Genomic DNA, 25,927 nt, shown 5'->3' with positions numbered 1-25,927 from the left:
TCGGAGAGAAGGATTTTAGTATATTACCCAATCAGAAATGATCGAAGACATCGTGGATCTTAGAGTAACAGTCGTTGGACTATAAACCAAGTAATCTACGTTGTCTTTGTGATTTATTTTTCACTACATCTCTGTGTTTGTTTTCGTAAAAAAAAAGAAAAAGTTCTTACGCGATACTCATCCCCCTATCACATATTTTGGTCCTAGAAGACATCGTCAAAAATTCTAGATGACGTCCGTGCAAAAATAGGATCCTATTTTATGGATCATGATCCTATGATGATGATGGCAGCAACCTTTCAAAGCTTGAAGATGATATGCAAATTATGTTCGAACAGGGCTAAATGTAAGTATGTGATATGCATCTTAACTCTCATATGTTTAAACAGTCCCTGAATGTGTTGTAAATATTTTGCGTTGTTGTCAAATGCAGCCTGGATGGGTGATTTGGATGTCAATCAATATGTTAACAATTAAATACATTGGTTGGATCCATGAGGTAATTTATTTTATGCTAGGGTTATTTATTTAAAATTTTAATTCATAATTTTTAATCTTTTATATTTAAAGATATAAATGTAGATTTTATTATAGATAAATTTTATATTTTAAAATTTCATAGAACACAGCTTCATTGAACAGTGAATATAATATTTTTTTATTATATATAATTTATTATATTTTTTTGATAATATATAATTTATTATATTAAATTCAAATCCCAACTTTAATTTATATATCCATGCTAATAACAGTGCTATGTTTGGATGGCCCTTCATGCGGAAGAATTTTTTATACTCGAGGGAATTCCTATTTGTTGGGTGAAATATGAGGTTGTGATGGTAGTAATGTCTGTTCCGGCAAGGATAGCCGGTGAGAAAATCAAATCTTATAAAATTATATATACATAAATCAAATCTTAATATATATATATATATATATATACTTGTTTTGCACACCTCATGAGTACTGGTTGTTCTCTTCAGCTAGCAGAGAAGAGAAATAGTGTGGATTCACTTAAAATTAAATCCAATATACTTATTGATGCATATGGGTAAGCTTTCATCAAACACTTGATCTCCCAATTACCAGATCTTGCGATAAATCAACCCAAATGGACAACAATGCAAGGACTGAATTACAGATATGAAGAAGCAAAGCAAGCATAAGGAGAACTTAACTAAGATGAGAGATATCCGTATCCTCAGAAATCTTGAACGTCTCTGCTGCACCAAATTTCTTCCTCCCTCCTTCCCATTCATCGTCAGAGTTCTCACTGCCATCCTCGTCATCATGATGGCTCATCGGTGTTGAAGGATCACTGATGCTTTTGGAGATGCAGTCACGGGTAGCCAACATATTGACCTGCCCAAGATGTGAAATTTCAACCACAACTGTGTCATCATCTGCTGGAAGAGGCTGCTTCCACGGTTCCCCATCAATCCTCATGAATGTGTGGTCTGCTGCACCCTTGTGGAACTCGAATCGGATTCTACGTGCCTGTAGAAACAAACTTTATTCAGCTTATCTTTCATCTGCTTGGTCAGGAATTACTCCGTTTATGTTTTAAAATAGACTCAGTATGATGTCAATATATTCAAGACTTGAACTTTCTCAAGAAACTAGTCTCTCAGAACAGTAAATTTTAAAAGATCAGCTAGCAAATTGTCATGGCTTCATAAGATGTATGTTCACCTGTGCGAGGCGGGTTCCATGTCCGTTTGGAGCTAGCAAAACAAGCCCATGCCAGGCATCACGAAAACCCACCACCTCGAGAAGGCCATCGTCAACATATGGCCGAGTAAGATCCCTCTAGAAAAGAACCAAACATGTAGAATGAATTTGTACAGGGGACATTATTTTATGCTAACTATTACTGTTTGTCATATAGAGCAACTCACATCTCTGGTTTTCTTCTGATTAGGAGTTCCCCATGGATTAAGTCCCCCAGAAAAACTAGGCAAATTGAGACAAATAATTGACCGAATGCTGTAGATCCACAAGCAGTTTATGAGTTGATAGCCTATATATGGTAGTTTTATCCCAAAATTTTAGACAGAATAAAATCAATAGGTAGACTTTAAAAGAATGAAATGTAATTGAGAAATTGTACATCAAAAGTTGATGAATATGTAGTTTTACAAACAAATAATGACAATTCAATCAAGAAAATATGAAGAAACTTATCATAATATCTCAAACTCCATTCATGTTGATCAACAGATCTAATGTCTCCAACAAACTACAAATAAAAATCAATACACGAAAAACCAAAACATCATTCAGGAAGTGAAACTAAATTGTTGCATAATAGGTCATTCCAGCTTATGTAAGATGGCAATCATATAAAGCTTATGAAAAAATTTGGACTTTTATCATTTTATGCTATTGCCTAAGAGACCAAAACAAAACAATAAATAATAATAATAATAACTACAAAAATATGAGTGTTTGGATCAATCAACTAAAATAATCAGAATATTATCTGATTGTTTTGCAGTGTATTACTCTAACACAAGTAAAATGATAACCATATGAAGATTATTAAAGGACTTGATTTTTAGGCCAGATGAAACTGACAAAAAAAAAATAGAACCAATAGGGCAAACAAAACTTACACTCAATCAATCAAAAAAACTCATTCCACTGCAATGTTAAGCATCCAAAAATAATAATTACTAGAACTTAATTGTCATTTTTCCTTCCTAAGTATAGCAACAAATATCTAACAGTCTGGTACAATGTGTCTGGCTATGTTACAATCGAGCATTTGATTGATAGTGAAATATTAAAACTGGGAACTAGATTCATGTGAAATGTTGAATTATTTGTGTACCTATGAGGAACATTTAGATCTTCCCAGTGACCAAGACTTTTCATGATCTTCACTTTTGCAAGTTGTGCAATATTCCTGCATGCACACATAGAAATATCAAACAATTTTTGCAGATTTTTTTACAAAAATAAGAATCTAAAACAAGAATTGTCATATAGTCCTAAACTGTCCCTGACATAATAGTCATTCAAGTACCAGATACAACCTTCGATTGCGAGATAAATACTATAAAGAAAGGACATGTATGAGCAATTAGTTAAAACCTTCTTATCCATGCATATCCTCTGTCCATCAGAAGTATTGTTGTCTGACAATGGATGGATGACATTAGCATCCATTTCCTTGCAAAGAAAGCAGTGGGGCCACATTTATTCCTCTCTTTAAGAGGGAAGCTTTTGTGGAGAATTTATTTTGATGGAGATTCCTATAGAAAATTTTAGTTTATGGGAATCCTGATAGGCAAAATTTTCTCTGTCAAGAAGTCACCATCCAGTGAAAGAGTAGAGAATATATTTGAACAATTCCAATGTCATAAAGACTGGTTCATGTTCTCAGAGGAGAAGAGATTAACATAATTTGTGCATAGTTTGTCACATCCACAAGTTCTCTGAAAGGTGAGAACAAGTCAACCACAATTTTATTTATTCAAGATATTGACACTTATTTGTTGATTCCTCTCTTGTGATTAACAATAATCAGGTGATTTGATATTTAATCAGCATTAGTATTTGTAACTTGACAAGCATGAACATGAGTGTTCAAATAAGATGAATTTTAGTTATCATGTCAGGATGTACTATAGCTTGATATGGGTAATTTTGGTGAAACAATTGATGGTTGTTGGTTGATTATCCTCACAACGGTTTAGGTAATCGGGTTATCAATAGAGGAGCACTCCCCTTCTAGTTTCAGTGTTTATCATAGTAGTTTTGGTAGTAGGGTCCCCTTCACCTATTTCCAATGTTATATCACAAACTTTAGGCACCAAGGTTCCCTTTACTTGGTACCTAGGAATTGAGATAGAGATGAGAGAGGGGTAGATCAACCAAAGAGGAATCGAGATAGAGATGAGTGAGCAAGAGGTTGCCGACCTCACCCTTAGGGAAATAGCTCTTTGAGAAAACCTATGGATTCGATACCATGTAGAAATTAGGGAAAGTAGATACTAGTATTGCATATCTTTTTCTCAAAGGATCCTTATATCTATTTATAGATTTGACGTAAACATCATAATAAACATAAATAATTCTATATAAAACATAAGCATTAGACTATGTCGTCAATTAACTTTTTATCAGATTAATGGATGTGAATGGTCTAAAGATAATTTGTAAAACTTTAGTTGCTTGACTAATTTTCCTAAGTTGTTCTTGCAAAATGTACTATACGTAACCTCTTTAAAGGAGCTTTCACTTAATAAACCAAGTAATTATTTTCTTGTCAATTTGGTAAATAGTATCATAATAGATGGCACATGATTATTATTCTTTCCCTTGTCTACATGACAAGTCCATAAAATTAACTTGCTAATGAACTCTACATTGCTGAGCTGCAACCTAGATTATCAAACTTTTCTGTTATTAAACTGAACTTAAAATTACAGCTGGAGGTATCAAATATTCTTGAAATTACCTTGAAGAAGGATGAACCAGAGAAGCAAAGAACCACCCTTGTGTGCACCCAAGTTTAGCATACGTAGTCTGTACAAAGACATTCAGCACTTTAATCAAAGGACCAATAGTTTAGTTCATATACAATTTAGATTATTCATGGATTTCATACAATAATACATCACAATTATACTAATATGATGCAACACAAGTGAGACTACTTTAAGCATTTGCCCTTGACATTTTTACGTGTCTAAGAAATCTCATTTCATGCATTGAGAATCACATATTTATTAAGAATATAATATGATATAGCAAATCTTTTCTTTGGATAAATGTATTTGTCGGAACCAAGAAAATCTCTTTATTAGGAATAGATTTCTTATATTTATTCCATAAATCCTCATGCAAATTCTTCATATACTTGTTTTTGGCTCAAGTGACTATCCAAATATGAAAGTAGATCTCAACAAGTTGGTGTTGGGTATAGAAGTTTTAAGAAAGTACATAATCTCGGGCTAAAAAATCTAAACCATGATCGTACACATCGTAGTGCTAGCAAAAATGACCACATACATAACATCGATGTCGCAATCTTTAAGATCAATAATGGGGGTCTACAAAGAGTTGAAGATAGTATTATGAGGTTATAACAAAAAGGGGAAAAGCAGTACCTGATTAACTATCTGGTTCTTGAATTTTTCAGGGTGTAGCTTCCGCTCAGAATGAAATGCATATGATACTTGGGCATCCATTCCTGGAAACAAGCTTGATACATCACATATATGGTCCATATTACATTCATCGTTAATTAAGCTGAAAAAACAACTCTTTTTGCTCTATGAAAGTAAATGGAGAAGATGGGTATTTCAACAAAGCAAAAATATATATAATATCATTAACATGATATTACAGTACATCGACAATTCTGGAACCTGCAGTCATACTTCAATTGGATTGCCTAAAATGTATTCTACTCCTAATAAAGGTAGACAAGAAGAGTGTACAATAAAAGAATAAATTATGAGCATTAAACAGTCTAATAATAAGAGTAAGCCCTTGTAGTAGACTCCTTAGTAATTTTTGTTTAAACTAGTAGAACATTGTTCAAACCTGAATTCTGAAGCATAGATAGAAAATATAAACCGAATACAAAAATACAGAGACAATCAACCATAAAAGATAAGAAAAGAAGAAAGTGAATCATGGGCACCTCATGATCAAGACAAAAAAAGAAGGTATAACATGACATTCATGTCAAGCTCACAAATTGAGCCACACAATCTAGGTAAATTTTACCTTCATAGAATGGACATACTAACCAATTTGTTGACTGATTAGTCTTTATGAATTCAATTAGTAATTAGTTGCATTTTTATAAAATATAAATTTTCTTACCCATGCTGAAGTAATTCCAGAAACCACCACGGAAAGTGTGATAGCCTTCCTGAAGAAAAAGGTATTGAGAGAATAATCAAAAAACAGTTATTAGAACATACTTCAGAAACATTTGAAGAATCAATAGTATTATAAACATAAATAATACTAACTTATCTACTAAAACTCTTCAAAAAAGTTCTGGCTTTGTGGTGTTATGATGGCAATGTAATAATTCTAATTCACATACAATCACTAGGATAAGAGACAATCCATTAATTTTTCTTACCACATTAAGTGAATCTGAGCTTGATACACGCTGAAATGCATGGAGGGAATGTGGTAATTCGAGCGGAGCAATTGGATCGCAAGTACCTTCCTTAGGAGCTTTCATCCTCATAACAATATGCCAGCTTAAATAAACCATAGAAGCAGTAATTCAAAAACGCTTGCTCTTCAAAGTCAAATATGTAACATCTATAGACAAAATCAAACAAATAACATCATTGAATTATGTGGAGAATAACTCAAATTCCCTATGAATATAGCTTCTAAACCATGGGTTTGCTGTCCAAATTATACAATATGTTACACATACATATAAGAGCATGAATTGCACCTTATATCATCAATGACTACTCCTGATCACCACCACTTTCAATAAATTAACTAATATTCAGACTTAGCACTAAAAGCAACCTACACCAATTTGAGAACTTACTAGTGTGTCTATAGTAGAATCATGGTTATGGTAAGAATCCATGGATGCATCACTCGAGAAGACTTTTTCAAATTCCATTAGAAAAGAGGAGGAAAATGCTTCATTTTCTTATTCATTAGCTAATGCTCTATTTACCCTGAAGGATGGATACAAAATGGAAAGGGATCAAGGATGGAAATAAATCAGCAGTGAAAATGTAAAGAATCAATGGTGGAGAAGGAAAGATTAGTGGTGGAAAATGTCAATAGGAAAGGAAAGCAGAAAAGAGGAAGAGAAACTAACTAGGTCGTGAGCTTGCTGTTAGTATTAGCCCTTAGAATCAATTATGAGATGATTGACAAGGGAACTTTTATACCATATTTCATTAATAAAAGATAAAGTTTATAATTATTATATTTACTTTAGATCTGTGTCAGATGAATAAATATAATAATGTCCTAGGGTAGTAGGTTTTAGTCTACCACATATCAATTAATTGAATTTATAGTGAAAGATTGTAGTTATATATAGAACACTACTTTTAACCATTCCTAGTCAAGTTTTAATATACAAGGACAATATTAATACGTTGAGACTAGCATATAAATCAACTAATGGCTTAATCTCAAGTCATGGATAAAAGATATCAAATTGATACATGAGTATATATTAGAGAATATGTATTAAATTGACCCTCTATGGAAATATTTCATGGATTGTTATATGAGTGTCATAAACATTCTCATAGTGACTATTAGTGTGAATAGTCTTTAGACTTGAAGTCACTACAATTTCCTATATAAGGAGTTGTGTACTTTACTATCGACAAACGTCACATGTAACAAGGTGAACTATAAAGTCAATCACCGGTGTGCAATAAGTTATGTGAAGGGATATGAGTGATGTAAATTGGATTTATCCCTTCCATATGACGGAAGTGATATCTGTAAGCCCCGTGATTAAGTAAGACTACTAAGCTGGGCAGGAAGTCCTGGTTAGTGAAACTGGGAAAGGAAGTCCTAAATGGAAGTTAGGCAAGGGAAAGTTGAAGCAGGTCAAGGGTGACCAGATGTTTGATAGGTGAGAAGTCTACCTAGTGAATTGACCTAACTAGAGGTTAGGCAAAGGAGAAGTCCAAGCAAGTCAAGGATGACTAGATGTTTGGAAGGTAGAAAGTCTACCTAGTGACTAATCCTAACTAAAAGTTAGGCACGGGTAAGCCTAGTAGGTTAGACTTAGAGAGTAAGGCTTAGGTAAGCCTAGTAGGTCAGATGGACTATAGTTAGGCTTAGATTGCTTATTTGTATGCTTATCTTATACTAGGAGTTGAAAGCAAGACTGAGAAAGCATAAGAGGATCAAATAGAAGCAGCCGAACCAAATTCAGAAGTCAACTCAGGTCAAACTTGGTTGACTAGTTCCAAGCGCCCGGAACGGTCCAGGCGACTTGGTAAGGTCCAGGTGCTCGGATCAGGTGGAATTGGCCCCGATCAAGACCGATGGAACCGGATCAGATCGGTTCAAGGCACCCAAAAAGGGATCGAGACACTTGAAAATGTCTTTATATGACCTCTACGCCCAACACTAAGATACAACCCTAACTCTCATACTTGTTCATCCTGCAGTGCTATTGAACGCAAACGGAGCTAAGCTCGTGCAACCGGGGAAGATCTAGGAAGGATGTGCTGCGCTCAGAACTTCCAAATCGGTTACACACGTGTTTGTTATTTAGTTTTTGTCTTCCTCAGTTGTATTTCATCTTTATATTATTTGGACTATAAGATGGATTTCTCCGCCTTTGAAAAAGTTTCGAAAAGGAGACCATTAGTAGACAGACGTCTTTCCTTACATAGGCCTTGGGTGTATTAATGCTAGGGGGTTAGGAACTAAGTAAAAAATCCACGTATCTTGTGCTTGTTAATACTAATATCCACTGCTAGTGTTGTGATAGAATGAACAAACGACGAGCGTTATTCACCCCCCCCCCCCCCCCTCTAACGTGCACCAGTCCTATAGTTGCAAACCTTGATTTATTGAGCCTTACTTCATTGCCTCATTTCAAGGGATGGTGATAGTGACTTTACACGAGTGATAAACTGGACACATTGTAGGCCGTGAAGGAGAAGTGGAGCTTTGGATCACGTTAAATATTCTTAGCAGTGTGTTATTTTATTTTATATTTATTCTCATTGTGATTTGAGCACTTGAATCATCACACATGCAGTCACTAATAATATATTTGTTTAACCTTGTGTTTTACGTAGGGAATGTCAACAATTTGGGTCTACTTATTCACCCCCTATCTATCCATAAATGAACTTGCACAAATAACCCACTCAAAGCTCTAAAATCACCATCATGAGCATCAACATCATCACCAACTCATGCTTGTCCCAACTATTTGTGCATGATTATATGAATTTTATACTGCTTTATGCAAGACTATGCTACAAGAATATTTGAATTAATATACTATATTTACATCATTAACTAATGTTTTCTTTATCTCTTATCGCGCCTTCAATTCTAATAGATTCAACCCTTCTAACTATAGAATTTATTGGTTGCCTTTGAACATAACTATATGACCATATCAACCTAACTTAGAGCTCCAAAATACTCTACTTAAATAGTTATGAAGGATTAGGTAAGATTTCTAATGGACTAGGTAGAAAGATTAATTGTACCTAAATAACCACTAGAAGAGATTTACTTTGTAGAGATAGGAATGAAAAGTATATGAATGATCATCGACAACCCTATAGGTTTCATTAATAACTAAATAATGGTTAGCAATCTAATTATGTACGAAAGAAATTACTTAATGACAATGGTATAACAAACTACGATTATCAACGGTGTAAGGAACACATTTTTCCAAATACTTAATTCATGGTGTTATTGGTAATACATCCTTGCATTGATCTCAATTAAGATAAAATTTGGATTCCAAATAGTTGAGACAAACAATACTTGATGATGATGATGGTGATAATACAAATTCTATTGTCTAATAAGTTTGCAAAAGTAGTTAATTTTAACAATTACCTTAAATTCTAAGCAAACCTAATTACTTATTAGATGTTGAGCAATGTGTAAAATACTAGTGAATGTTGGAGTGAGAGAGGGAAACACGATGAAAATGGCAACTCATCCTTCTCTATATCAAACCATTTCAATATGTGTAGTGCTATCAAACCGGTCAACCTGTGGAGGGGCAGGCATACCCTCCAAAAACCCATCATATGGCGAGGCGGGGTGAGCCGGCCCACCATCCTAGCAGGCTGGGAAATCCCTAACCCAATCCAAGGTTGGTTTGGATTGAGGATTAGGCGGGTCAAACCCACGAGCTCATTGAAAAAAATTTTGAAAAAAAAAATTATCAATGGGCCAACCCAAGCCCACTACAGGTCAGCTGGCCACAGGCCCGCAACCCATGCAGGTCAACCCACTTAGACCGGATTGATAAAATTTCAACCCAATGCGCTTAAATTATTTGGCGAGACAAGCCAACCCGACAGACCCAACCCAAATTGATAGCTTTAAATATGTGTATGAGTTCAATACATCCCACTTTTCTAACACTGAATTGGCTTACGTTTCCCTCATATCATATTATTAACTATAACACGGCAAGAAAATCAGTCCAGAAAACTAGGTAAGTGATGATTGGATATCAAACCGTTCAAGTAGCCAATAACCATGCTAATACACAACATGTCAACTTAGGTTAAAAAGTATTAAACATTTAGCTGGCTATTAAATGAACATTTGGCATGCACCACAAAGCAATGTGCATCAAGGCAGTCAGGAACTAACTTGTGCTTCACGTCAATTGTGGCACATGAACATCAATAAGACACCTAAAGAAAGCACCCATTAGCCAAAATCAGGAATAAAAACTCTTCTGTTGCACATGCAAAATACCTTTAATTTCTTTCCTACATAAAAACCTTTTGTTCATAATTTTTTCATTAGTAATTTTTATGTTTTCACCAAGTTATTGTTGCTCTGATAAACTTTCGCCAAGAATAAGTAACAAATGTTCAATCCAATCTCAGTATCTCACCATCAAAGGTCAAGGTGCATTATTCTGAAATCTTCAAAGTTTGGATAATCAGGATGAGGTTTGATCTAAATACATCAAATATCAATAATCAAGGTTTTAACCAAATCAGTCAGCAAAACTTCAGAATATATGCAATTACAATGTGAAAGGGAGAATTCACTACTAGGAGCACTTGCAAATCGAGCACTTTCTCCAAAGCCTCTTGGAATTGATAATGGGGAAGGCACACGGTCACTGTGTTATTAATAGACAAGGTCTTTACCAATAAAGATAGATTTTGGGTAAGTCGTTCAGCATGGATATGGCACCAATACCTAGCTTCAGTGCTTTGGGGCTTCATTTTAGAAATGTCACAGTGTTACATTAATTCTGCTGATTATTTATTTCCCTGAATTCTACTGGTTGCTAACATTTTTCTTTTCATTTTCCCCATGATTTTCTAATTTTTAGTTGCTGAAAATGTTTATCCATTATACTAGTACCCTGTGTTGAACAGTTCAATAATTACAGACAGTCAGGGTAGAAAGAACGTCACAATTTCCACATACATATGGGAAAAATTATTGACATAACTATCAAGTCAACCAAGTCCGATAGGTAACTTAAATTTTGATCTGGCAGTAAAAGTGTGATCTAATAATATCCATCATACAGATCCAGACAACTTTTAAATCACATCTACCTTTTTAGGTTTTGCTGAACCAGCATAATCTGCAGCCTTTCCAATCGCTCTTGCAATTTTATTTGATGCATCTTTCCCTGGTGGATTGTGCTCAACAGGCTTATACACAGTGTGTGTGGGAACTTTGCCAGGTGTTTTCTTCAAAGGCTTCCTTTTATGCTTTCGGAAGTGTGCTAACTCTAATGCAGTATCTTCCCTCCTATCCTGATAAGAAAGACAAGTATACTACAGTATGAGCAAGTGGACTCTTGGGCTAATATACAGGAAGCAAAGAAGTTCAGGATTTACCCAGCGATGAGGCATAACACCAAGAATGGATTCTCTAAATTCTCTACATTCAAACTGCAAATGGAAAAAAATATGATATTGAAGGTGATCAAGAAAGTTCAAAAAATATACAGATTTGTGATTATGGCTTGCAGTATTATCATTCAAAAGTAGCAAACTACTCTAAAAATTATATTACTTTTGCTGATGACTTAGCAATATTATCATCCAAAGAGTAGTGAATCACTCTACAAATAATAGCTGGTCAAAACAGTCATTTTTACCACTACATAATTATTTTAAAATTGGTTAAAAGCAGCTATTTTAAGAAACAATTTGGATAAAATCATGCACAAACTCCAACAGAATGTATACAACATTAACACTCAACAGAGATTCTTCACTACAAGTAACATAATGCATTTTCATCTACTCTATGTTCATACTTGAGATTCATTTTCAACAGAGATTCCAGTATCCAAGATAGACATAAACAGCAATTATGAACAAATTGAACATACTCAAGATATTTCATGCAGCACTAAGACACAATAAAACAATTATCAATAGCCATACATCTTATCTGTGTCAAATAAGTGGCAAAGTAAATGCATCAACTAACACAATTTGAAACTCAGTTTTTCTCTTGGGTAATGGCAAATTTTGTTGTTTACCTCTCCAGGGTGACGAGTATTAAGAGCATGGGCATCAAGTTTGTAGTTGTGTTGGGGAATCAACTGTGATGCATCAGAAGATTGAACCTGGAAATTCTGCAGTGTCCATTTTAGAGGGGATCAGAACATTAAGAAATACACCACAACATTAATGTGATGAGTGCGCCTTGAGAGCTGAGTCATCTAAGGAAATAAGCAGATTGAAAAAACAAATAAAAAATACTATATGTCAGTTAGGAGCAGAAAACTATTTATATGGTATGTAATGTCATAAAATTGTGCTACTTTTACTCAGACTTACAGACTACAAAATTACATAATCTACCAAATGCACACAATAAAATAGCTGAAGAGAAGGAACTAAACGAGTTCCAGTGAGTTGTGTAATTGAGTCCATATGAGGAAGATTACGAGTGAACATACTTCATTCTTTCTACTCCATCTTAGTGTGCCAGTACGGCCAGCAAAAGCATAAAATGCAAAATGTCGTAGATCTGCAGTGCTGCTTCCAGAATTCTGCATCAAAGGAATGACATACATTAGTAGAGTCCATGAGAAGGCTACCCTTGAAATCTAACTTCCACAGGAGGTTATATTATGAACAATCATCTAGAACTCTTATAATTAATTTATAGTAGAAGTAGCCTAATTTGCAGAAGAATAATGAATCCATGCCAATCATCAAAGAACATCCAGGCAAACTAGCTAGGGCTTAGCAATCAATAGTAATGAACTGAGTTAGTCATAATTAACTTTTTTTTAACTATAGAAGAAGATTTATCAGGAGTGAAGTTAAATCTCTGATGATTCCACAATTTGGTTTAATTGCGTGAATCAAAAGGCATACATGCAAGATCTTAAAATGGGCCTCGCCATGTCCCACAATATTACTTACTATAGAAAGATAATAAATGGGAAACTAACCTATTAATCCAAATATACTGGATTATGGCATAGCTGAATAATAGTACAGTACTCAACTAAACTGTTTAATATTAGTGATAAAGCTACTGATCCAACCCATATTTTATACAAAAAAAGGAATACGGTAGAAGAAAAAAAAATTCAGCTACACGCAATCTGTTCTAAAAAGAGGTCAAGGCAGCTGCATATGTGATTTCAATAGGCACTGCATTTCATACTTTTTGAGTCGCCTTCAGGTAAGTATTTTAAGAAGTGATCCAGGTGAATCACTTGAATGGTTCAAGCAGTTAGGCGCTTCAACTGGATGGATTGGGCAGGTTAGACTAAAGGTTCACTTAGCTACTGTTTCACTTGATAATTATTACTAAAAAAACCCTAACCTCAATCCTCTCCCATGACTCCCAAAACTCTTTGCTCACCCATGATTCCCAAACTCACAAAATCATAAGAAAAACCAAAGTGATACTCAACTACTGATTTCACTGCTCTGGCAATCTTTTTCTGCTTTCTTATCTTCTCCTCTAAGAGATATCTTTTCCATCTCTTGTCTAGTTCTTCCCTTTTAATGGTGGCTTATTCCTTTTTTTATTTCTCCTCTTTTAGGCTTTGTTTACTCCAAAGGGTGGATAGAGAAAGGAAAAGGATTAAGGAGAGAAAAAGATCAACAGTGGAAAAGGAAAAGAAAGAAAAAGAGAGAAGGGAGGACGAAAGGAGGAAAGGGGAAGGTGATGAGGAGAAAGGGAGGATAAATTCATGGTAGGAGGAAAACGTCATGGCGAAGCCAGGCCGCTACGAGCTCATGGCGAAGCCAAGCTGCTGCAAGCTCATGGTGAGGCCAAGCCGCCGCCAGCTCACGGCCAAGCAAGGCCGCCACAAGTTCATGACCAAGAGAGGCTGCCGTGAGCTCACCAAGCTATTGGCTCACCAGAGGCAAGCTCACTTGGTTTTTGCTCTCAATGGTTGGTCGTTGGCTTTAGCACGGGAGTGATTGATCATCGGATTTATCACGAGAGTTGTTGGGTCAATGAATTTGGAAGATTGTTCTCCATTCGTTAGTTATTAAAACATTCGGGTAGAAATATGGCTTTCAAATTAAGTTCTAAATCAGTAGATGCTGCCAAAAGCCCTATTTTAGGCAAATGAAAAAAGGGATTAAAATTGATGAATAGATAGATTTGGAGTCTATCCTTTCTTTGATTTTACACTAAGTAAATGAATAAAATTATCTCAATTCTCATGCAATTCCTCGTTTCCTTCATCCATCCTTTAGTGTAAACAGGGCATTATAGTTGTGGATAGCAAATTTATTTCTCCTTGCAACAAAGTATCCTCTAACTTGATACCTTCTTCTCCATCATCTCCTTTTTCTCCATGCAATGAGTTGTGTATTTTCTTGCTATACGGATTTATGGATCTTATGTATTTATAAACATGTTTGATTGAATATGCTTGTTTGTTATGCATTGCTATGTTATGTAACTTATATATTTTGTCTATGTTATGTGTTTTTGTGCAATGTGAAATGATGAAATAAATGTGTTGAGTTTACTTATCACTTGTTTATTTGTAAACTTATTTATTTTAACTGATTAATATACTTTGATGGATATCTATGCCAGTCGTTTTAAACTTTTATCAGTTTAAACATCATTTTCATATTTTTCATGTTGGCCACATATGCCCCAACATACTCTGCACATTTCCCCCTTAAAATCACTAATTAAACCCCTGGATGCAACATTAATTTTTATTTCTAACCACAAAATTAATGTTAAGCATGCTTAGGCAAGAGTAGTACTAGAATGAGTGACCCTCTAGAAAGTCCTCGTGTTCCGCCTATTTAAGGAAGGGAAGCATTGGCACAATAGTAAAATTGTTGCTATGTAACTTAGAGGTCACGGATTCGAGTCTCGGAAATAACCTCTTGCAAAGCAGGGTAAGGTTATGTACAATAGATCCTTCTCCGGGACCCCACATTGGCAGGAGCTTCATGGACCAGGCTATCTTGTTTTCTAACCACAAAATTAAAAAAGCTTTTTCATGAAATATGTGCAATCCCAGTGCATTAGGTTCTCCCCAATGAAAGGTCTGGTCGAGATAACTGGTCTCATTAGCAAAAGAAGTAAACATTCAATTCTGGACCAAAATTTTCTGACAATGCAAGGACAAGATGAATCAGATAGCCTTCTCATGCTAGCAAAGGAACTAGATAATCCCAAAGCAAATAGTCCCCACAACTTTGCATCAATAGGATGGTATACAAAACCTTGCATCTGCAATCAAAGAATTTTTATAACTCAAACCTAGCCATGTGGCACTAAATTAGTAACCCTACAAACGCACCAAAGATCTCATAGCCTTAATGAGTCATCATTCAAATGATATAAAGACCATAAATCTATAAGTATACACATAAGCATAGGGGATACTTTGATTTCTGAAGGGACTGGCAATTATCTTGTACCTTATTTCCTTTTCAAGCCATCAACCTAAGATTAAAAAAATTAATTAAATAATCTCAAAGACTGGTTACGATTGAACTCCAACCCCATCCCCCCTCTTCAGTCTAGAGCAATCAGTTAACTCTCTTTATATAGTCAATTCAATCGACCAGTCGAGCAAGCAATGAAAAGAACTTCAAAATGCCTATATAGTTTGATAAAAGATCTTTAGAAACCAATTCCATTTCTACAAACTGAGAAAAATGCCAATGTAACTACCCTCAGATACCAAGACTAGACATTTTTGCTGGGAACTCTCACTCCAACAACAAGCTCTGGTTGGAGCTGCAAGGAAGGTTACCTTGAGATATGGCCAAATGGATAAAAAGAAAGTTAGATTAGGAAGCTGCCCTAACAAGGTAAGGAAATAACAACAAGCCCTGGTTGCAGCTGCAAAGGAAGGCTACCTTTAGATATGGTTAACTGGATAGAAGGTAACTTGCCTGCTCAAAGAAACTAAATCAATTAGATTAAGCAGGTCGCCTTAGGAAGGTAAGGCAGCAGTGGAATGAAGCATTGATTTGAACCATCAAGAAGATGCTCTTCTGTTAGGTCCTTTTCCAGTGCAACACAGGAAAGTGCCTTCTTTTATCATCCCAAAGGCTTTTTTGCATTGCATGCATGGCATAGAAATTATTGGCTATAAAATTATATTTATTAGAATAAATCTCCTAGAATAGGTCCATAAACCTCCTATATAAAGAGGGGCTTGTATCTGATTAATGAAATAAGATTTACTGATTTATTTGGTTAACATGGTATCAGAGCCCTAATTTCGGCGCCGACTTCTCTTCGCTCCTCCTCGCTCCTCACGCGGTTTGCTGATCGCGTTTTCTGCGAAACCCTCGCCGCGCGCGTTCCTTCCCATCGCGTGTCGCATCTTCTTTCGATTGCAACGAAAGCGACGCCGCCGTAGTCGGTGGCGAACCAGGCCGTGGCGTTGCGGCTGGAATCAAGTTGCTCGCGATCTCGCGCAGGACGTCGTCGAGCCACGTCGCCGAGATTCTGGAGGCGCTCGCGGCACCGCGCCTGTTCACACCAGTTCGCGTCGAGAAGAAGAAATTCGCCCAGCCTGTTGCCTTCGCAGCCGTCTGTCTGCTGCCGATCATCAATCCCTTGGAAGCTTCTTACACCTTTCTCTCACCCTTCTTCACTGCTGCCATCGCCAAACAGGAAGCCCAGGGAAGAATCTCCACCCGGAGCAGCATTGCACCTCGATGGGCGATCCGTTATAAAGTTTCCACAGTTCTGCCCATCAGCTCGCTGAGAGCAGCGACCGATCAGCCGGCTGTCCAAGAAAAAAAAAAATCAGAATTCTTCATCGTCTCCTTCTTTTGTTACTACTGAAGCAGTCTTCAGAAGGATTTTGCCTTCCTACTTTGTTCTGCCACTGCCAACGCCCTCCTTGCTACCTTGATAGTAAGCTTATTCAAAATCAGAATTCTTCATCATCTCACAACAGTAAGTAAGTTTGTTCGATCTTTGAGAGCTGCATATCTTTGCCTTAAGTAAAGATCAGAGTTATTTGATGTCTCTTATGAATAAAATCTTATGGTTGAAAATAAACCTTCTATCATGATGGATAGAAACAAAGAAGGAGACTCACAAGCTTCTGAAACTCAGACATCAAATTCTAGTAGTATTATATGTAACTATTGTCACAAGCCGGGTCATACAAAATTTGAGTGCAGAAAGCTTCAGTACAAAAATCAACAAAAACATCGGGCTCATATTACATCCACTAATGATACCTCTGATAAATTGGTGCTTGTCTCTGCAGAAGAATTTGCCAAGTTCTCTCAATATCAGGATTCACTTAAGTTTTCATCTTCCTCTATCACTACTATTGCTGATTCAGGTAACCACCATACATGCCTTGTTTCCTCATCCTCTAAGTGGGTCATTGATTCTGGTGCCACAGATCATATGACAGGTAATCCTAGTCTCTTTTCTACTTTCACGCACAAATCCAATACTCCTATTGTTACCTTAGCTGATGGGTCTTCATCTTGCGTTCGTGGGTCTGGCACTGTCAATCCCACTCCTTTGCTTTCCTTGTCTTCTGTCTTACATTTACCTAATTTATCCTTTAATTTGCTCTCTGTTAGTCAATTAACTCGTAATCTTAACTGTTGCATCTCATTCTTTCCCGATCATTGTTTAGTTCAGGATCTTTTGACTAAGAAGATTATTGGTAAAGGACATGAAAATGGAGGTCTCTACATTCTTGATTCACCTACCCCAAGATCTCTCGTTTGTTCAGGTGAAAATTCTCCTTTTGAGGCTCATTGTAGGTTAGGACATCCATCTCTTCTATCCCTCAAGAAACTCTGTCCACAATATAGTAGCATATCTTCATTAAATTGTGAGTCATGTCAGTTTGCAAAGCATCACCGTCTTAGTTCAAGTCCAAGGATAAATAAACGTGCTAGTAGTCCTTTTGAATTAGTTCATTCTGATATTTGGGGTCCTTGTCCTATTCTGTCTAAACCCGGTTTTAGGTATTTTGTCACTTTTGTGGATGATTATTCTCGTGTTACTTGGTTATACTTAATGAAAAATCGTTCTGAGTTATTTTCTCTATTTTCTGCTTTTTGTGTTGAAATCAAAACTCAGTTCAATATGTCCATCCGTACTTTACGAAGTGACAATGCCAAAGAATATACATCCAGTCTATTTCAATCTTATATGAGTCAGAATGGTATACTTCATGAAACCTCTTGTGTTGATACTCCATCCCAGAATGGTGTGGCTGAACGGAAGAATAGACATCTTCTTGAAACAGCACGAGCTCTTTTATTTCAAATGAATGTTCCTAAGTCTTTTTGGGCAGACGCGGTTTCTACTGCATGTTTTCTTATTAACCGTATGCCATCCTCTGTTCTTCATGGTGAGATTCCTTATAAAATTTTGTTTCCTAACAAGTCATTGTTTCCTGTTAATCCTAGGATATTTGGTAGCACTTGTTTTGTTCGGGATGTTCGTCCACAAGTTACTAAATTAGATCCCAAATCTTTGAAATGTATTTTCCTTGGTTATCCTCGTCTTCAAAAGGGTTATAGGTGTTATTGTCCTAGTATTAATAAATATCTTGTTTCAATCGATGTTACTTTCATGGAAGACACACCTTATTTCTCATCCTCACATATCCCGACTTCTCAAAAGGAAGATGATGATTTATTGGTATATTCTGTTACATCCTCTACACCTGTCTCAGAACCGGCTCTTGTCAAACCTCCTATTATTGAAATATACTCCAGGCGTCGACCTCCTGATTCATGTCCTGCACCTACTACTTCGTCATCAGATCCAATTCCGAATGATGATCTTCCTATTGCATTACGAAAAGGTAAACGCCAGTGTACTTATCCTATCTCTTCGTTTGTTTCTAATAATGGCTTGTCGTCCTCTTCCTGTTCTTTTATTGCTTCACTTGACTCTATTTCTGTTCCTAAAACTGTCCGTGAGGCCTTATCTCATCACGGTTGGCGAAATGCAATGATAGAGGAAATGAAAGCCTTGGATGATAATGATACTTGGGACTTGGTTGATCTACCTCCAGGAAAACAAGCTATTGGATGCAAATGGATATTTAATGTTAAAGTCAATCCAGATGGATCAGTTGCCAGACTAAAAGCTCGTCTTGTTGCTAAGGGTTATGCTCAAACATATGGTGTGGATTATTCTGATACTTTTTCTCCTGTTGCAAAGTTGACATCTGTTCGGTTATTTATTTCTCTTGCTGCTACTCATCATTGGCCTTTACATCAACTTGATATCAAGAATGCTTTTCTTCATGGTAATCTTCAAGAGGAGGTGTATATGGAGCAACCTCCTGGTTTCGTTGCTCAGGGGGAGAAAGGGCGAGTCTGTCGTCTTCGAAAGACTTTGTATGGTTTGAAACAAAGTCCTCGTGCTTGGTTTGGAAAATTTAGTCAGGTTATTGAAAAGTTTGGTATGAAGAAAAGCAAGTCTGATCATTCTGTGTTCTACAAGCAGTCAGGAGCTGGTATTATTCTGTTAGTTGTGTATGTGGATGATATTGTGATTACTGGTAGTGATACTACGGGAATTTCATCTCTCAAATCTTTCATTCTCACTCAATTTCATACAAAAGATTTAGGGGTGCTAAAGTATTTCTTAGGTGTTGAAGTAATGAGGAGTAAAAATGGTATATTTCTATCTCAGAGGAAATATGTTCTTGACTTATTAACTGAGACGGGAAAGTTAGGGGCAAAACCTTGTAGTACTCCAATAACTCAGAACGTGGATCTTACAGCAGATGGAGAATTATTTGAATATCCAGAGAGATATCGAAGGTTGGTTGGAAAGTTGAATTATCTTACCTTGACTCGTCCAGATATTGCATATTCAGTTAGTGTTGTTAGTCAGTATATGTCATCTCCAACGGTTCATCATTGGGCAGCATTAGAACAAATTTTGTGTTATTTAAAGGGTGCACCTGGACGAGGTATTGTATATAAAAATCATGGGCACACTCATATTGAATGTTTTTCAGATGCAGATTGGGCAGGTTCCAAAATGGATAGGAGGTCTACTTCAGGTTATTGTATCTTTGTTGGAGGAAATTTAGTATCATGGAAGAGTAAAAAGCAAAAGGTTGTGTCACGATCCAGTGCAGAATCAGAATACAGGGCTATGGCACAGTCTGTGTGTGAAATAATGTGGATATATCAATTGTTGACTGAAGTAGGACTCAAAATTTCAATACCAGCAAAACTATGGTGTGATAATCAAGCTGCTATTCACATTGCATCGAATCCCGTGTTCCATGAGCGAACTAAGCACATTGAAATTGATTGTCATTTTGTTCGTGAGAAAATTCAACAAGGCTTGATTACTACAGGATATGTAAAAACTGGAGAACAATTGGGGGACATCTTCACAAAAGCTTTAAATGGGATCCGAGTTGATTATCTTTGTAACAAGTTGGGCATGATTAATATCTATGCTCCAACTTGAGGGGGAGTGTTGGTTATAAAATTATATTTATTAGAATAAATCTCCTAGAATAGGTCCATAAAACTCCTATATAAAGAGGGGCTTGTATCTCTTAATGGAATAAGATTTACTGATTTATTTGGTTAACATATATCAAACAATGTCAAATATCCAGTGGCGTTAGGTGCTCTAGCCAAGTTAGATCCTATTTCAGCTATGATCTTCTCCATTACAATCTTCTTATATGCAGGAATATACGAAAGTTTCATAGCAAATTAATTTTATTCTTAGCAACTTCGGGTTGTCATAAATAGATTTTCTCCAACAATAGGTTGGCTCTGGCGATCTCCAAGCCACCTAAATTGAGCAATGATACACTACATGAAAATGCAACATGACACACTATAGACCTGGGTCTCACATCCATGCAGTGGGTCCCACATCCATGCAGTGTAGTGTGTCATATTGCATTTTCATGTAGTGTATCATTTCTCACCTAAATTTTGGAAGTTGAATGTTGGGGATCGCCATAAGAACATATAGCATGCATAGTATATCACTACCAAGATTGATCTCACTGAGGATGAGTCCCACAATGCATGAGCCTTTGGGACTTCACTAGGTGGAACTATATATTTAAGTGGTATCCAAAGTTGGAACCTACCAACCTCGATCAATTGTAGACTTGAAAAACATGCAGTGAAAAAAGAAATGAGAAACTTTATATCTCTGAAAGGGAGGTTACTCTAGAAGAGTTGTTAGTGCCCAAACTATGTTACCAAAATAACTTAAGAAATCTTATTCCATTAAGAGATACAAGCCCCTATTTATATAGGAGTTTTATGGACCTATTCTAGGAGATTTATTCTAATAAATATAACCAATATTCTAATAAATATAACCAACACTCCCCCTCAAGTTGGAGCATAGATATTAATCATGCCCAACTTGTTACAAAGATAATCAACTCGGATCCCATTCAAAGCTTTTGTGAAGATGTCCCCCAATTGTTCTCCAGTTTTTACATATCCTGTAGTAATCAAGCCTTGTTGAATTTTCTCACGAACAAAATGACAATCAATTTCAATGTGCTTAGTTCGCTCATGGAACACGGGATTCGATGCAATGTGAATAGCAGCTTGATTATCACACCATAGTTTTGCTGGTATTGAAATTTTGAGTCCTACTTCAGTCAACAATTGATATATCCACATTATTTCACACACAGACTGTGCCATAGCCCTGTATTCTGATTCTGCACTGGATCGTGACACAACCTTTTGCTTTTTACTCTTCCATGATACTAAATTTCCTCCAACAAAGATACAATAACCTGAAGTAGACCTCCTATCCATTTTGGAACCTGCCCAATCTGCATCTGAAAAACATTCAATATGAGTGTGCCCATGATTTTTATATACAATACCTCGTCCGGGTGCACCCTTCAAATAACACAAAATTTGTTCTAATGCTGCCCAATGATGAACCGTTGGAGATGACATATACTGACTAACAACACTAACCGAATATGCAATATCTGGACGAGTCAAGGTAAGATAATTCAACTTTCCAACTAATCTTCGATATCTCTCTGGATGTTCAAATAATTCTCCATCTGCTGTAAGATCCCCGTTCTGAGTCATTGGAGTACTACAAGGTTTTGCCCCTAACTTTCCCGTCTCAGTTAATAAGTCAAGAACATATTTCCTCTGAGATAGAAATATACCATTTTTACTCCTCATTACTTCAACACCTAAGAAATACTTTAATACCCCTAAATCTTTTGTATGAAATTGAGTGAGAATGAAAGATTTGAGAGATGAAATTCCCGTAGTATCACTACCAGTAATCACAATATCATCCACATACACAACTAACAGAATAATACCAGCTCCTGACTGCTTGTAGAACACAGAATGATCAGACTTGCTTTTCTTCATACCAAACTTTTCAATAACCTGACTAAATTTTCCAAACCAAGCACGAGGACTTTGTTTCAAACCATACAAAGTCTTTCGAAGACGACAGACTCGCCCTATCTCCCCCTGAGCAACGAAACCAGGAGGTTGCTCCATATACACCTCCTCTTGAAGATTACCATGAAGAAAAGCATTCTTGATATCAAGTTGATGTAAAGGCCAATGATGAGTAGCAGCAAGAGAAATAAATAACCGAACAGATGTCAACTTTGCAACAGGAGAAAAAGTATCAGAATAATCCACACCATATGTTTGAGCATAACCCTTAGCAACAAGACGAGCTTTTAGTCTGGCAACTGATCCATCTGGATTGACTTTAACATTAAATATCCATTTGCATCCAATAGCTTGTTTTCCTGGAGGTAAATCAACCAAGTCCCATGTATCATTCTCATCCAAGGCTTTCATTTCCTCTATCATTGCATCTCTCCAACCATGATGAGATAAGGCCTCACGGACAGTTTTAGGAATAGAAATAGAGTCAAGTGAAGCAATAAAAGAACAGGAGGAGGATGACAAGCCATTATTAGACACAAACGAAGAGATAGGATAAGTACACTGGCGTTTACCTTTTCGTAATGCAATAGGAAGATCATCATTCGGAATTGGATCTGATGACGAAGTAGTAGGTGCAGGACATGAATCAGGAGGTCGACGCCTGGAGTATATTTCAATAATAGGAGGCTTGACAAGAGCCGGTTCTGAGACAGGTGTAGAGGATGTAACAGAATATACCAATAAATCATCATCTTCCTTTTGAGAAGTCGGGATATGTGAGGATGAAAAATAAGGTTTGTCTTCCATGAAAGTAACATCGATTGAAACAAGATATTTATTAATACTAGGACAATAACACCTATAACCCTTTTGAAGACGAGGATAACCAAGGAAAATACATTTCAAAGATTTGGGGTCTAATTTAGTAACTTGTGGACGAACATCCCGAACAAAACAAGTGCTACCAAATATCCTAGGATTAATAGGAAACAATGACTTGTTAGGAAACAAAATTTTGTAAGGAATCTCACCATGAAGAACAGAGGATGGCATACGGTTAATAAGAAAACATGCAGTAGAAACCGCGTCTGCCCAAAAAGACTTAGGAACATTCATTTGAAATAAAAGAGCTCGTGCTGTTTCAAGAAGATGTCTATTCTTCCGTTCAGCCACACCATTCTGGGATGGAGTATCAACACAAGAGGTTTCATGAAGTATACCATTCTGACTCATATAAGATTGAAATAGACTGGATGTATATTCTTTGGCATTGTCACTTCGTAAAGTACGGATGGACATATTGAACTGAGTTTTGATTTCAGCACAAAAAGCAGAAAATAGAGAAAATAACTCAGAACGATTTTTCATTAAGTATAACCAAGTTACACGAGAATAATCATCCACAAAAGTGACAAAATACCTAAAACCAGGTTTAGATAGAATAGGACAAGGACCCCAAATATCAGAATGAACTAACTCAAAAGGACTAATAGCACGCTTATTTATCCTTGGACTTGAACTAAGACGGTGATGCTTTGCAAACTGACATGACTCACAATTTAATGAAGATATGCTACTATATTGTGGACAGAGTTTCTTGAGTGATAGAAGAGATGGATGTCCTAACCTACAATGAGCCTCAAAAGGAGAATTTTCACCTGAACAAACGAGAGATCTTGGGGAAGGTGAATCAAGAATGTAGAGACCTCCATTTTCATGTCCTTTACCAATAATCTTCTTTGTCAAAAGATCCTGAACTAAACAATGATCGGGAAAAAATGTGATGCAACAGTTAAGATTGCGAGTTAATTGACTAACAGAGAGCAAATTAAAGGATAAATTAGGTAAATGTAAGACAGAGGATAAGGAAAGCAAAGGAGTGGGATTGACAGTGCCAGACCCACGAACGCAAGATGAAGACCCATCAGCTAAGGTAACAATCGGAGTGTTGGATTTGTGTGTGAAAGTAGAAAAGAGATTAGAATTACCTGTCATATGATCCGTGGCACCAGAATCAATGACCCATTTAGAGGATGAGGAAAGAAGACATGTATTGTGGTTACCTGAATCAGCAATAGCAATGATAGAGGAAGATGAAGACTTAAGTGATTCTTGATATTGAGAGAACTTGGCAAATTCTTCTGCAGAGACAAGCACCATATCCATCACGATAGAATGAAGTCCAAAGATATGCAACTCCAAAACACCGAACTTGGTGCTGTTGTGAGACGAAGAACAACAATGTTCCAAATTTCAAGAAAATGCCTGTATCTAGGTTCTGTATAGGTTTCTGGACTTCTGAACAAAATAACAATCTTGGATGCAGGGGCCCACGGTGGTTTCTTGCTTGTCTTCCTCGCCTCCTGTTCTTCCGATCGATCCGCGAGAGAACGCAGCAGAGCACGGACCTCTTCCAGCAATCAGGAAATCGATGCAGAGGAGACGAGGCGCATCCGAAGAAGAAATTGCGATCTTCAAAACCTCGCGGGCGCAATCCGACAGAATCAGATTGAGCCAGAGGCACGTTGCGAGCAGAGAAGAAGAAAAAGAAAATCGCGGCGGCAGAGAAGAGGAAGAGTGTGGGCGCCGCGCTTGCGTGAGGAACGAAGGGCTTGCGTGGGCGCCGCGCTCGTGTGAGGAAGTCGGCGCCGAAAAACAAAACCTAAACTAACCGGGCTCTGATACCATGTTACCAAAATAACTTAAGAAATCTTATTCCAATTGCAACATATAAGCCCCTATTTATAGTTAGAGTATAGGGCCTATTCTAGAAAATATCTATATCAGCTTGTAGTCTCTACAGTCATCACACAAGCACACCCACTAGTATGCCTCCTTGGTTGGGGACAAAGCCAGGTGAAACATACTATAATCAGAAGTGTCCCACCTTGCAAGAGGGTGAGCGCCATGGGGATTTTCAATTGATAACTCATCGAAACCTAGCTTTATAGTTTTCAAGCAAGAAGCAATTATTGAACATGCAAGGTGCAAAATAAATAAAGAATGAGCAAAAACCTATGCACGTTAGCAAAGTCATTTTGAAGCTAGAGAACACAAGTTTAATCAACTGGAGAGGAGAGATGAAAGAAAAGGCTCAGGGCAGATTTAGGAATCTTTTTGTGAGTGGTATGTGATGAGAGTTGCACATACAATTATAAAGAGCTCATATAAATATGTGTTGTGGTACTAGGCATGGTTTAAAATTTCATTCCGTGTGAAATTTACCATTCCGCACGACACTAACACCCGCCCAACACTGACACCTACCCAACACATCCGTAGGTCGTAGTGGGAACGTCCGCGAGCACGCAAGTCACTGCGGGGATACCCACAGATCGCGACGGTGACAC

General features: G+C 36.8%; 2 protein-coding genes across 3 annotated transcripts in view; both read right to left on the bottom strand.

The window, feature by feature from the left end:
- LOC141833031 (uncharacterized) overlaps nt 1–25,927 on the bottom strand; it is a 58,415-nt gene that overhangs the window by 18,451 nt on the left and 14,037 nt on the right. For both annotated transcript variants that reach the window (XM_074720415.1, XM_074720416.1), the window contains exons 7-10: nt 12,638–12,730; nt 12,215–12,310; nt 11,562–11,615; nt 11,274–11,477 (exon numbers count right to left, since the gene is read on the bottom strand). In XM_074720415.1, the coding sequence (XP_074576516.1) occupies nt 11,274–11,477; nt 11,562–11,615; nt 12,215–12,310; nt 12,638–12,730 (447 nt within the window). The remainder of the gene's footprint in view (nt 1–11,273; nt 11,478–11,561; nt 11,616–12,214; nt 12,311–12,637; nt 12,731–25,927) is intronic.
- LOC141833484 (diacylglycerol kinase 1-like) lies at nt 997–6,250 on the bottom strand. Its single transcript, XM_074720942.1, has 8 exons — nt 6,113–6,250; nt 5,845–5,893; nt 5,121–5,203; nt 4,469–4,536; nt 2,837–2,911; nt 1,902–1,989; nt 1,696–1,812; nt 997–1,500 (listed from the first exon to the last, which is right to left on the bottom strand). Exons 1-8 carry the CDS (start codon nt 6,248–6,250, stop codon nt 1,177–1,179), a joined length of 942 nt encoding a protein of 313 aa, XP_074577043.1. The 3' UTR covers nt 997–1,176.

The sequence above is a fragment of the Curcuma longa genome, chromosome 8 (assembly GCF_044706935.1).
Source record: "Curcuma longa cultivar G26 ecotype Majalengka, Jawa Barat chromosome 8, ITB_CL_G26_1.1, whole genome shotgun sequence".
NCBI lineage: Eukaryota > Viridiplantae > Streptophyta > Magnoliopsida > Zingiberales > Zingiberaceae > Curcuma > Curcuma longa.
The sequence above is the reverse complement of the archived record's forward strand: the minus strand, read 5'-3'. Positions and strand labels throughout refer to the sequence as shown.

What these genes read in the sequence shown, in the direction of transcription:
- LOC141833484 (XM_074720942.1), bottom strand. Translation starts at nt 6,250, where the DNA reads ATGGTTTATTTAAGCTGGCATATTGTTATGAGGATGAAAGCTCCTAAG. An exon ending in AGAACCAGATAGTTAATCAG is followed by an intron (nt 4,537 to 5,120) that starts GTACTGCTTTTC and finishes GTCTTTGTACAG; the next exon opens with ACTACGTATGCTAAACTTGG. An exon ending in GATCTAAATGTTCCTCATAG is followed by an intron (nt 1,990 to 2,836) that starts GTACACAAATAA and finishes GTGGATCTACAG; the next exon opens with CATTCGGTCAATTATTTGTC.